Here is a 14,194-nt window from a genome sequence, read left to right as displayed (position 1 = left end):
CAGTCAAGTTACTGAAGAAAGCAGAGAAAGTATTTCATGAGGGGTCTTCCATGAGCAATGTAAGCTCACAAGAAGTTGGTCTGTTCGATCTAAAACACCATTAGTCTTGTACCATGGAGTTACGCTAATACTAACACATCAAATAAAGAATTTTGAGATGATGTACCTTTCGTCTCTCTTGGTTTTACACTGGTTTATGTGAACTTAGTGACAAACTCCAGCCGCCATTTTGATTGCCTGCGCTGCGCGAGGTCTGGATCCGAGAGTAAGAAAAACCCCTCTTCCGGCAGAGAGATCTTCCTCGGGAAACTAGGGCTGTAATGAGCTTACCTTGTCCTTGATTGCGTGGTACATTTTGCAGCCTTTCAAAGATTCCTTACAACCGGGGGTTGTAAGGAATATTATATATTTGTCAAAACCTGATTCAACGTGCTTCAGCATTCGTGTTAGCTACCACGAGCTATATCAAATATATATTCCAGTTTATTAAAGCACGAAATTTCCCCCTTTTAAATGTGGTGCTGTATCGATTTCTCATGATTTAATAGGGTTTTTCATTTTTTTTCCTTTTTTGTTGTTAAAATTCATTTCTAGTCTCTGTTTGCAAGAAGTTAGCTGAAGTTATTGCGATCGTGGGGCCGCTAGCAGCAGTCTTTTTGTCTTCATAATCTCTAGTTTTTAACGCAACTCATTTTATGTACATATCAGCACTGAGAAGGCATGAAATGAATATCAAGTTTTCTCCGAGAAACATCCTTGACGTGATGAAATAATTAAAATTATTTCTCTTATTGAAATTGAAATTGAATTGAAATTTTTACCCTTAAAAAAAAACTATTCTTAGCATCATATCTATGCAGTCATTCTTTTGAGTTTCGAGTTGCGGCGCCAAACACCATTGTCGGGCTTATAGCTTTGGACGATTATGAACTTTACGAATGTTTCTTTCGCAGAGACTTCTGGGAATTTTCTTGGGGACAGGGAAAACATTGGCCAATAGCTGACGGGCGCGATCCCATTAACAATCCCAGAAGCAATTACGGGGTACATTTCGGCACCAGTCCTCTCATTGTTTCTTTAGAGAAACAATAAGATTGTCCTATTTCAGATGTCTTTCCAGGTGTAGATATATCTATGGAGAAAATATGTCTTCCTGAAAAAAGGTTTAGAGATTACAGGTCAGATCGCAAGATATTAGTTTTAAAAAAGTAAAAATTGCCCTTCCTACAGTAAAAGAAGTATTTAATTTTCCTTTTAGAAGGGCTCTCAGATTTTGAGGGTAAACTTGCTATTTACTGAGAATTTTAGAAAAACAAGAAAAGGCAAACTCGAAAGAAAATTTAACTAACGAGATTTACGGAAAGATACGCTTTTAATTGCCAACCTTGAGTTCGGTATTCGGAAATCAAGAAAACTATCTTCAAGTATTGAGACATGCAGTTTAAGTGTTGACCTTCTTTCTTTAATTCAAAACATTTACTGAACTAGATCTTCAGAACGTCATTATGAACAGTTTGTTTTGAAGATGCACAATTCAGGCAATTAATATTAAGAAGACTACACCAAGTTAACGATGACTGTTACCAGTGTAGATAAAAATTATGCAGATCTTGGTCATGCTTTGTTGATTCTTGTTTTTCTTAGGCATCAATTTCCTGTCCATACATTTTTTTTAATACTCCTTGATTCAACCAAATCCATTCCGTAGGCGTTTGCCGTCAGAAAAACTAATTGAGATATTCATTATTTTGTTTCTGTACTTGTTATATTTTCAAAACACACTATTAAGCCTCAAAATCATATTTTATTCATAATTAACACGCTCGAGATGAAAGTAAAAAAATACAATTAAAAACGAAACTGCAAGCGAGAAACTCATCAGTAACGAGCTTTTATGACGGTGATTTGGTAAAGTGATGAGAACTGTCTCGACCAATGATAAACCAATGCGGTTTTTAGGTGTTGAAGTTCAATAGCCGAGTTTTAGTTTTTTGGCTTGAGTCCGCCTTATAATGGCAGAATACCAAATTGAATTTCTAATTGAAACTCCAATCGCTTTTCTAATGAAAAGAAATTTTAGTTTTGTTTATGTGTTCCTAGCGTTGCGAAAACACATCTCTGTTTTGGATGGATTATTCGAAGACGGTTGAAACTTAAACTGGACAAGCATGTTTTGGAGTAGCATTCTACACTGAATAGCAAAAGCAAGCTTAATTTGTAGTTTATAAGATGGCACCAGATGAAATAGCGGACGAAACGAACGAATTTTGCGGAAACTCTAGTTCCCTTCCAATTTCTGCGATCATAACTCGAGCAGGCCTTGTGCTGTTAGCTCTGTTCATCATAGCAGCTAATTTGACAGTCATATTTTTGGTTGTGCTTAAAGACTGTTTAAGGACTAAAACGAACTTTTGTTTGTGCAGTCTCGCAGCAAGTGATTTTATGGCGGGATTAATCGCCGTGCCCTTGACAATTGCCTGCTCTTCCACATTGTGTGTTATTCCAGAACTTTGTTTGGCCATGGATCTGTGTCAGCGATTCTTGGCGATTTCATCAATTATCCACCTCTTGGTCATCACAACCGAGCGGTATACCATGATTGTTTACCCGATGGTCTATCCTCGAGTCATGACAAAATCCCGTATCTTGACCTCGTTATTGTTTACCTGGTTACTATCGCTTTTTGTTTCACTCATTCAGCTGTTTTGGTATGAGCCAGTACATGGGGAAATGCCGCTGCCAAACAAATATCTGATCTATGATATTTTCTGCGTTGCGATTATCGTATTATTGCCACTTACGTTCATGATCTACGCCCATGCCCACATACTAGTGGTTGCTAGGCGACAGATTCGCATGATCCGGCGGCAGACTGACCATTTGCGGGCAGCCAATCAGAAGACAGAAAAACACAGCATGCAGCTGGTTTATATCTGTATGCTGGGAATCTTTATAACTGGATGGGTCCCTTACTTCCTGCTAGCCATTGAAGCTGATTCAAACTATACTTGGATTGTTATCCCTCCCTGGGTACAAGAAGCTTCATTATTTTTCAAGTTTTTTACCGGCCTCTTTAATCCACTTCTCTACACCTATTTCAAGAGTGACTTTAAGAAAGAAGTTTTGACATTATGCCGCAAGCTCAAGATTTCTCACTATTGTCTGTCCACCTCAAAGAGCAGTATTCAATTGACTAGCCGGGCAGAATACTTAATCGAAGAAAAGGAGGAACATGGGCTAATATTAGAGCGCGAATCTGTCGTTTGAATCGTCGTTCCATTTTCAGTTGTGTGTGTATGCTAGCTGTCTTAACCTTTCACAGCCAGAGTGAATTGTAATCTAGTCATTTAAACTTGGAGGTTAAAAAAAATCTCGCATTAAAAAATCCATCTTCACTCTGGTAAAAGTTTATTGTTTATTTATCAATTGTTCAATCATTTTTTATTTATGTATTTATTTACTTGTTCATTTATCAAGATATTTCGTTATTTTACTTGCTTGCACAAGCCTTCTATTTTATGTAGGATTTTACTAAGAATTAAGTTTGATCAACTAACTTGCTTAACTTGCAAAATACATGTTATATAACAGGGGCGGATCTAGGGGGAGGGTGCAGAGGTCCGCTCCCCCTCCCCCCTCAGATGTCCTGCGGTTTTCTAATACAACTGTTATTCTGCAAAAAAAACTATGTGGTTTATTGGTGTTAAAGTAGAGCAAGAGACGAGTGCACCCCCTCCTAAAAAAATTCCTGGATCCCCCCCTGCATAATTTAATTAATCGGTATTTCGTATATTTTCTTAAAAACGCGCGAGAACACTTTATGCCACACATAATAACATCCGTTATTGTCACCATGGCAACCAAGGTTAAAGACAAAAAGTGTCTGTTTTGTTAAAGGAGTTTCCGGCAACCCGTGAAGTCAGGTATTTTTGTTGGAATCCTGTCTTGAAACCATTTCCTATGAATAAAGAAAATTAAGTAAGAAATATATATTCTTTAGTCTTTTTCAGTTGCCTAAGAAGGGCAGTGATAATCTCGTAATCTAGTCCGTCCCCAGTCCCTTCTCTACCATTTTCGAAGCTGGAGAAAAGCCCTTGACCTTGGAAGAACTGTACACGAGATTAGAGACGATTGGCTTACCTTGCATACATTCTCTCACTTAGATACGTCAAGTCCTTTAAAAGATACAACAAGTTATGATATTAAAGGGTGATTGTATTTAAAGGGAAAAGGCGCGGTAATTTCACTGTAAATAACTATTCGCCTGTCAGCTTAAATTATCCTTATACAAAGTATATCTAATCCTTTCGAGAAGACAGGCAGTGAGTACCTCATGGCATCGATGGCGGGCGAAGGTGGTGTACCCCAGGTAGGTGAGGTAACATGTGCAGGTTACCCCACCTATCATGTGAACGTGATCACATTAAAATGAGAGGTTATATGGACAGGCAGGTTACCCCATCTAAGCGGGTTACCTCGCCTATCTGGGGTACCCCACCTCCATGTAAACAGGCCCTAACTTGTCCCATCCCAGCTACAACATCTTATCGCTAATCCTTTTACCCTACCTTAAATAATTTCGTCGTTGAATCAGTTGACGGGTCCTTTCTCCCTTTAGCTGGCGTTTTCTTTTTTTACCAAACCTCTTACCTTTCTATATCGCGAGTTTCAAATACTTGCATTCTCACCTCAATGAATTCAAGATTTCCTTGTCTTTCGCGATGTAACCCGGTTCCAATGAATCTTTGACCACGACATAAGCAAGCGCTTTTGGTCTCTACCACATCTCTAAGAGTGAGGAGGGGAACACGTGATGTGCACGTGTCAAGTGACGAATATGCACGTGATACATGTCTCTCTGGATGTCTACTAATAATATTTAGAGAAGATCTATGATGAGATATACTCTGTTCGGTATGGAAGCGTTCAAGGTGTCTTTCAGAATAGCTTTTCTCTTGAGAGGGGCATGTTCGCATTCGTCTTTTTGGCTTTGCCGTTCCACACATGAATGTTGGCGGCGAAACGCGGCTTGCTTGCCTGGCTGTTCTGTCAGCGTCTAAAATGTCATGAACAGATATCGAGTGGGACACACGCGTAGAGGGAAGGAACCTGAAGAAGAGAAAAGAGAAAAAATTTTTTGATCAATTCTGATAGTGCTGCACGGTCCTAACCTGTAGGCGACACTAGGAGAGTATCACTGGTTGGTACTCAGACAGATCCTCTTTCCAGAGCATGGAAAATTAGGCTCGATTACCAGCCGTTGTTCGTGAAAAGCGCCCCCCCTTCCCCACCGCAAATAGTAATAATAATAAATCAAATTTAATTTTAAAAAATAGGGAAGACCGAGAGAGTACCGGAAATGGAGCCCAGGTGAAAATGCACTTCTGAAAAGTTTCAAAAAATGTGGAAAGTCTGGAAAATCACGTCGCATTTATGTTTTATTAGTGATTTAATTGCTTAAACACATTTCAAGGAGGTATGACCTACCGGTCAAATATTGACTGAAAGTGAGCCTGCAAATTGTCTGTGTCAACGAACATGACTGCATCAGGGTTGACTTCACAGGCCTTTGAAACAGGTAAATACAGTTATTGATATTAGTCTTCTTTCATCAGTCGACCTTGAATGTCTAAGGTCAGTGGAGGTGTCACATCCCATGAATCCTTACGCGCTTCACGCATGCGTAATACGTGCTTCTTGCCGTTGCTTGAGGACATGTAATTTGATTAAATTGTGTTGAGTTCTGCGAATTCTGCGTCTGTTTTGATATACAAATTCCTGGTACATTACAAGGGGTTGGTAAACCTGGTCCTAAGTTCTTACGGATTCCGACTAAGAGTGAGTAATCACAGGAGCCGATTAGTAATCGGCTCCTGGTAATCACTACAAACATGATCATTACAGTCAAACCTTGGTCTGTTAAGTTACCTGTGGATAAAATACATGGCCGTTTGATGGTGGGGGAAGGGGGATCCGGAGGGGGGATCAGAACTAATTGTTACTCCTTAGGATTTTTGACTAAGAGAGAGATATCACTATAGTTAAACCTTTAGTAAGCGGCCGAAACTGCCCTCGAAGATGACCAGCTTGGCCTGGTTATACAGGTTTGCTCACTAATGAAGGAAAGAAGCCTTACCCAAAGAGGAAAACGACGACGAATTTTAAATAGTCGCAGAACTGATCAAAGTTTAGGCCAAAGTTAAATATAAGGGAATAGTGGAAAGGTATCACAATCAACTTATATAGATGAATCATTTATGAGAGGCAGTTGAATTTTTATTATATACATCCTTGAAATATTCTATGAATTCGGATTTGAAGAAGATCTTCGTGATGAAGTGGAGAGATCAGACTAGCGCATATACCAGAGGACGGGTTCCATTCTGAAATGACACTTCTTTCTTTTTAGTCGGAGAAATGCTTTCAATTACAGCTTTAAGTTTCTTAGTGCTCGTTATAAAATTAATGACAGCAACCCTTTATGAAAGAAAAACTTTCCCGGCTTTCACTATATCTTAGGGTTTTCAATAGATACCTTATCAAGATCCCGTTCTTGTTTAGATCTGTTCCCTTCTTTTCTCTGTAACAGTAAGAAAGTCGTCAAATGGATAAATTGTGGCGCGATACGGTGAAAGTTCATACTCTATCGGTATGTACCCTATCGTCTGTCCTTGGCTTCGTCTGTACTTTGCTTCCTTGTTAATGTTTTAAAACTTCTAGTGAAAAATCACCCGCGAGGCTCTCCATTTTAATGAATTAACACACGTTTGAAAAGCACGCATATTATAGGTAATATTATATGTATTATATCTAAGGTGTGACTGGATGCAGCCACACCCATCTGCTAATGTGACAGTGGGAGCATAAGTTTACCTTTAATCCAAGGGTGGATTATCCTAGCGTTTTGAGATGCAAATTTTTGAGACTACGTTCGCTTGGGGTACTAATCTTATTGATCTTTCCAGTTGGTTGTTGTGTCATCATGAAATCTTTCAAGCAGGACACAGATCATAAAAGTGGCCCATTTCTTACCTCTGTCTTCTTGTATAAGCCTCTCAGAAGCCAGCCGCAAACTTGCGAAGGGTTCAATTTGACAGCGAAACTGGCGTCTAGTAAAGCCTATGAGAACCAGTAACAACACCAGTCAAAAAGGATTGTGGGACCTTTTCGCTACTCGATCAAGTATTTTTGATTCAACGAACTCCATTTTCTTTTTATAATCATTCTACACAAACAAAATCAAACTAGGAATAAACTGGAACAAATACTATTATAAGTAAAATGCTGATTTTTAATAGTGTGGAGTTAAATTGATTAAACATCGCGCTGTGTTTTTTGGAAACTGCCTCTAGTTGCAGATGTAATTGAGTAATCTCTCTTATAGACTCAATGCAAACATCGATTCTCCTTTCTCTGGTTTCAAACTGCTTTTTGGATGATTTATTTTGACGAAATGTATATTCGTGTTTTATTCTCCCCACATCGCAGATGCTGAGCTATACATCAATGATGGGACTGATCAACCGTACTACTACAGTCCGAGTAGGGCACGATTTCGCACTTATCTCCATCTTGCTTTTTGATTTTATCTTACCTTTTCTTGTCGTTTCAGAAGAAAATTTACCAACGACCTGACGCAGAATAAGTCCTAGGTTTAAAAGGAAAAAAAGAAGCTTATTAGTATCGCAAGAGGAGACTGAAATGCGCTTTCAGCTAACTGCATGTATTTCTTATCCGTATTTCCAGAAAATAATGAGTGGAATGAAGAGGAAAAGTCATTGATATCATTTTCTGTTTTTTGAACACGGTATAAGTTTGCGGTGTTGCACAAGATATCCATACATAAGTTTATTAACTTGAAAAGCATGCAAGGCTTACAGGATTTCTGAAGTCGAGTAAAATTGCTTTGTCTGCATTAGCCAGAGCTTCTTTGAGGTTCCCTGCAGGATAAAGACTTTTTTAGTTCTGACATACAACAGCCCTTTGCGCTCAAAAATTACATTAAGTGAGCCTGGGCGTCAGCCTGTCTGTCGTAATGAGAATTTCATTTTTAATGAAGAATATCTATGCAGCTAGATCAGTTAATTCCTAAATAGTTTGCACGAAGGAGAGGGTTTTTCAGAAAAACACTTAGAACAAGCCTGTTTAATGACTGATCCGGTAATGGTCCGGCTAGGCAGTTCTGAAAAAAGGAAAGCGCCCAACGCGATGGCAGAAAGTGTAGAGTGAAAACAACAAAAAAAAGACACTGTATGCGATTCCTCGCGTATCCCTCCTTTTCATTTTTTGGCCCCTCTTTGTACTTCGCACCGCTCCCCGTTATCTGAACGCTTGGAACGCTCAGGCTAACCCAACTGACAAGCGGGTGACTTTGTTGCCACGAATGCCGGCCGGGATAGGCCTCTTTAGTGATTAGTGCAGCTTATCTGGTAATCCTTCAAAACTTTCAGATTATTTGCTTGGATTAACTTATCTAATAGTGCATCCATCGGTGCTATGTTTTTTTGCTTTTCATTCGCAACTTCAGACCCTTGTTCCAATCAAAGGACATTATTAATACAGAATACAGCAAGTATGCTTCTAACCTTGGTGAATGAGACAACAAGCAATCCTTGCCAAGGTGGGGACGTGGAGATGAAGAACTCTCCCGGTGATACAGCCTGCTTGACATTCGTCCTACGATATACATAAAAAAAATTAAGCTGAGGGATTTTATTCAAAAGTAAGCTGAATGTCTCTAGACATTCCAAGGTTTCTAAAAAGTTTTTTTAATTGCTCACAAAGCCAAACGAACTGGCCAGTCGGGCAAACCCACCCTGCAAGCAATAGCCTTTCATTCACTTGGTAGATTTTGTCGTACATACTCGAGAAAGACCCTGCATGAAACGAGTAACATCTTTATTGAGCATGCGTGGCATGTTGCTAGGATATAGTTTCGAACCTGCTAGGCCCATACTATAGCCGTGCACATGGCTCAGTTTGAGCTTAGAGTTTGAGCTCTACGTATACGGCTAACGGCAAACGTCAGATTCAAATTAAAATTTCTCAAAATAAAAAAATGAGCAGAAAAAAAAGCTTAAAACAATTCTTATGGATAAAAATTGCGTGAAACCTACTTTTCTCCAGCTCACCACCTCCATGGCTCGTTGAAAATGCCGCAATGCTCTCTGGTACTTTTGACGATTTTGCAACGCGACTGCGCAGTGAAAATGGCATTCAAATAACTGCAAAGGAGTTTAATCTTTAGTATTCAGTAAAGTGACGAATGACAAAATGGTCAGTCTTTACCTATAGTGTTCAAGTCTCATGATGACGGACGACGCATCCGCCGAAATTCCGGTTGATGATCTGACATGAAGGAAAATTTAAAACTACGGCCTTAATATACTCGACTGTACCTTCCATACTTTGATTTGTGAACATTTTTGGTTTGATTATTCGGTTTTTGCTTATGGATGTTGTTTGATCGTGATAAGTATACATTGAAACAATTTATGCTAGGATTTTCGATACCTTTTAATTTGGTGTCACATTACAATCATGTTACAATTCTACTTCCCCATGATAAAGGCCAACTCTTTTCGTTGGCTGTGCTTAAGACGCTTGCTTGAATATGCATTAAATTACAAAGCCACTTGTAGTAGGTATGACTCGCATGTGTAACAACAGAGGGAGCAAATGATTAGAGAAAATTTCAAACCTATTTTTCCGATTATCAGATAGGGTATGTTGTTTCTCCCTCTAGGATAGCTAACGAAACAGGATGGCATGACCAACCGAAAAGCAAGCCAGTAAAATGAGCAATTACATCCATAACTCTGGTAAATGCATTGCAATTGAATGAACCGAGACATCTGTAAGTAGGACTTACCAGAAGCCGGAGCTTCTCTTTATTCAGGCTGTTATTCCATTTCAGCTTGTAAATTGTACTTAATACTTCCTCATATCTGACTACCGCCTATTAAAATTGGAAACATATATAGCCAGAAATTATAGCGATTCATATCCTTAACAAGACAGGTTTATTATTGCTGCTGTTGTCTTGTGTTTAGAAAGTTAGTTCCTTAACATCGTAAACTTATAATAGGCTGATGTTGCAACAGAACGGGAACGTCAGTTGACGAAGGGAAAGTGCACGGAAAGGACTAAACACTACTTCCGGTGCTCAATTTGCTGCTCTGTCATTGGTCAAGCCAGTTGTTTGATTTACGCGCGTCGTCGTCAACTGACGTTCCCCTGACGTTCGTTGTTAAATCAGCTTAATAAGGCAATCAGTGGGGCTAAAGATTTCAGTTTCGGCAGAGGACTTAGCGTCATACAATTGAATTTAGCGCCATAAACTGAATAGTTGTTGGTGAAGTGATCCGAAAGTGACTAATAAAGTAAACCCCTTTTTTGGACGTTATGATATAATGGTAAAGCTTTTGGGGTCGTGAGTAATATCCCAAATTAAGGATTCGACTTATTCCCTGGGCAAAGAGTTAAACATTTTTCTATTGTATTTTTCAATTATATTTTTTTATGATTTGACCAGCTAGAATAAAATTCAATTTATACCTACTATGATATTTCTTATAATCAATTTCCTATTTGTTTTAAAAATCTATAGCTGCGAAATGCCGGAGAAACGGTTCTAATGGTCAAAACTAAACTTACTGTAAATTTTCACTGACTAGAGACTAAGGTCTTCTTTAAATAAACATATAAATCGAAGGAAAAGCTAACGTATTTCAAGCCTTAGCAACGTAACCATTAACGACGAATGTATTTTTAGCCGTTTTCACTGACTAGATAATATTTTCAGCTTTTAAGAATTAGCATTTAAAACGTTTACAACGGTAAAAGACGATACTGAACAAATTACCTTGTCCCAAGACTTCTGTCTTTCACAAGACACAGCCGTTAGAAAAGACTTATGAACAGCTTCCATGTTTGGTTGTCAGCCTACAAGTGTCGAAGTCTCTCTAGTCAAGACTTGTAGTTATCGGATAATTAGCTGCTTTGTCGTGATAACAGGTCGTTAGAAAGATTTTTCTGTAACTCCGTCTTCCATAAACAGGCAGTTATCACATTCGGAGTCGACATTTTTCGTAAAATAGTCAAATTTAAACATCAAAGAAATATACAAAAGTTCTGTTTCGATTCTGTTATTCTCTCGCACAATTAATTCATGTTTATAGCTTACGTTTTCGCAACGCAGCTGGTTAAACACTCTGAATAGGTTATTTCCTATGAATTTGTCGGCCTAATTTGCATTTCACACAGCAAAAAATTCGACTAAATTTTTAATGTGCCCAAGATCAGGGTTTATGGGATTCTGTAAAGATACATAACACATGGCTAAAATGACTGGAACAATTTTTACATTTCTCTAACTAATGTAGTACAAATCTTTGTGCTAAACGTTACAACTTATATTCACTGCCTGTAACAGCCAGGGGACTGTGAAAAAGTAAACGGCAGACTGGCCGTTAGTGTTCGGGTGTCCGAGATTTGGTCTTTCCTTTTGGCCGTGCTTTGCTTTGGAGTATAGTTCATCCGTTTTGCCAACAGATTCCCTTTGACTCAAGAAAAAGGAGCGCGGGCCATGCCACTGTGAATGATGAAGACAGTTTTGAAACTTTTGCTTAATTGGACTCAGACCTCCATCCCTTTCCTCTCCAAGAAGTAGATGGTAACAGTGGCGGTTCCACACCTTCAGATAGGGTGCGGGGGGCGTGGGGTGGTTGGGGGCAGTCGGCCTCATCACTCATTATTGCGCGCAGCCGATGCGTTTCGGGTCACGTGGTCCGAGCGAGTTTCGGAGACTTCACTGAAATGCATTGACCGAGAAGGCCTGGAGAGACGCCCTACACCAAGGGACTAGGCAAGGTATTGTTCACACATCTTGGGATCCATCGGCTGAGGCCAACTGTGATGGTATATCAATAAATATAATTTCTGCGAACTGCCCTCGACTCACAGTTGAACTATTTCCAAGCGGCGTTTCTGTTGCAATAAATCGAAAAGTGACTGTTCCACAATTAACTTCCTCTTTACCTGAGGTGCCGTAGAGTGACTTAGGTCCATGGATCAACGCTTCAACTGCACATGGCACTTCAGGTAGCAGCTGACGGGGATGTTCAAAAATAACGTCAAAACCATGGTAGCCACACTTTTCTTGTTCTTCCGTTTGAAATTCGCCTTCAACGACAGTTTTACCGTCGACTTTTAAGTTCACAAGATATTTCTCTTTCTGATACCCGAATAACCTTACTCCTTTGATTAGCACTGGGGCATTGACGGTAAAACTGATGGAATCAGCCGCTCCACGATTGTAATGCCAAAAACAACCTACTCCAGATCTGGAGGAGAAACGTTTACAACGCTGCATTTGATTTTTGCTGTTTTTACCTCTAGGAACACAGGAAAACTCTCCAGGTTGTCTACCAAGATTAAAATACATGAACAACTTGACAATCTCAGTCTCTGTGAGTATTTCAGTGTCTGGGACATGGCTTGCAAATTCCTTTTCTGTCATCACAGGAAACCGAACCGATGTTAAAATCCCTTCGCCTATGACATCTCTTTTATTTTTCCCGCTTGCTTCTTTACCCTGCTTTCTACAATTGTCCTCTGCCCAGCAATTAATAGCTTGAAAAATTTTAGCTTCATTGATGGTTAGTGAATCCCTAGCTAGCAATGAGCTTAACAAATGTGCGTCATCGAGAAGCGAAGGCGAAGCAGATTCCAATACCTTCTCGGTATGAGAATCAACTACGTTCCAACAAACGGAAGTCAAGTGAGTCTCGTCCATTTCTGTTACTTGCGGCAAAACATCCAGAACATTTTGAGGAGTAATATTTTTTTCGAGAAAACGTCTACACAGCTCCGTCAATGAAGGTATTATGTATTTCTTTGCGAGGTAAAGCACTTGCATCACACAACTTCCGGTTAACTTTGCCTCGTCACGATAAATGTAACGCAAGAATTCCAGAAATCCTTCGGAGTCACAGTCTGGTAGATCAATAGAATCCCCTGTCTCAGCCAGTTCTCCATAAAACATCGCGAAAAACACGGGACTGCTTAAGCCCAGAACAAGCTTGTGACAGGGAATTGCGATTTTAGATTCACGTTTTCCACCTTTTTCCGCCACAAGGAAATTGACATCGGCCATTAGAGGGTTGTTGTACAAATGCTTGATTCTTTCACCCATTGATCTTTTGGTAATCTGCCATTGGTAGAAATCGCCTGAGTTTTCTATTTTTGTTGCCATTGCGAGACCACAGAATTACGTTGGCCTTAGTTTCATAGAATGTTTCACGAAATGCTAAAGTCCAATCAGGGCGGATAAAGGTTGGGCGGTGAAACGAGCGCTCCGCTCTTCATTTAATGTGTGATGCGGAGTAGGACTGGCACGAGCGCTCTTTCCGCGCTTCCGGTGCGCTTCAAGGCCGGCGAAATTTTCCTTTTTGCAAACCGGAAATCCTATTTTCTTTCTGTAATTTCAGGCTACAATGTTAAATAGATAAATTCGTTTCATAACAATATCAATAAACAGTTTCATATGTTTGTGTCTGTACGTCTATAGGTCAAACTTGTTGGTCGTATAATGCCAAAATTTGAGTTTAATTTGAAAGTGTTGAATACCTCCTCCTTCCACTAAATATCACCTAATCGTCTTTCACCGTTTCGTTTGCAAAAGCTTAACACTTCTTAACCTCAATTTTTACATATGTTAAAGAGGGATAAATTTTATATAACATAACAAAAAATTAGATTGATATATATTGATATAGTGGCGTTGTACTTCTTCAAACTTTGCTTCTCGTTTGCAACGCGACATGGCGATTCGCGCAATGCGTTGCAAATCCGGCAACCGCATGTAAACAAAATTTATTAAGGTTAGTTGTAAGGTTTTTTCTCCGTTTTTCTCTCTAAAACAAAACAAGGTAAACAGTAAAAACTGAGGGGAAACTAATTTTGAAGTTTCGAAGAAACAGAAAGACGTATGAGATGTTTTTTTCAAAATTAAAAAGAAGGATGATGGTGATTGAAATTAGCATAATTTCACCTTGCACGAGCTGCACGCATTTATAAAATATACGTCATCTAGTTATGAAACACGATCTGCTGTCTTTTAGTTTTGCCATGGATGACATGGATGAGATTTTCCTTCGTGCTTTAGACAGTACTTAGTTGTTTTTGTTTTGGA

General features: G+C 39.3%; 3 protein-coding genes across 3 annotated transcripts; 1 reads left to right on the top strand and 2 right to left on the bottom strand.

Annotated features, from left to right (window-relative positions):
* The first annotated feature begins 2,229 nt into the window (after window positions 1-2,229).
* LOC140922578 (adenosine receptor A2a-like) lies at window positions 2,230-3,267 on the top strand. The gene has a single exon (XM_073372550.1). The coding sequence runs from the start codon at window positions 2,230-2,232 to the stop codon at window positions 3,265-3,267; it is 1,038 nt and encodes a 345-aa protein (XP_073228651.1).
* A 624-nt stretch (window positions 3,268-3,891) lies between these two features.
* LOC140922576 (uncharacterized) lies at window positions 3,892-11,402 on the bottom strand. Its single transcript, XM_073372549.1, has 12 exons — window positions 10,865-11,402; window positions 9,872-9,958; window positions 9,117-9,224; window positions 8,586-8,676; window positions 7,879-7,940; window positions 7,595-7,648; window positions 7,033-7,119; window positions 6,536-6,580; window positions 5,488-5,567; window positions 4,689-5,109; window positions 4,141-4,175; window positions 3,892-3,958 (listed from the first exon to the last, which is right to left on the bottom strand). The coding sequence occupies exons 1-12, from the start codon at window positions 10,928-10,930 to the stop codon at window positions 3,892-3,894; spliced, it is 1,203 nt and encodes a 400-aa protein (XP_073228650.1). The 5' UTR covers window positions 10,931-11,402.
* Window positions 11,403-11,878: 476 nt separating this feature from the next.
* On the bottom strand, window positions 11,879-13,315 carry LOC140922575 (BTB/POZ domain-containing protein 6-like). The gene has a single exon (XM_073372548.1). The coding sequence runs from the start codon at window positions 13,253-13,255 to the stop codon at window positions 11,879-11,881; it is 1,377 nt and encodes a 458-aa protein (XP_073228649.1). The 5' UTR covers window positions 13,256-13,315.
* Window positions 13,316-14,194: the final 879 nt, after the last annotated feature.

The sequence above is a fragment of the Porites lutea genome, chromosome 13 (assembly GCF_958299795.1).
Source record: "Porites lutea chromosome 13, jaPorLute2.1, whole genome shotgun sequence".
Classification (NCBI taxonomy): domain Eukaryota; kingdom Metazoa; phylum Cnidaria; class Anthozoa; order Scleractinia; family Poritidae; genus Porites; species Porites lutea.
Note: the sequence above shows the minus strand (reverse complement) of the source record. Positions and strands in the feature narration are given on the sequence as shown.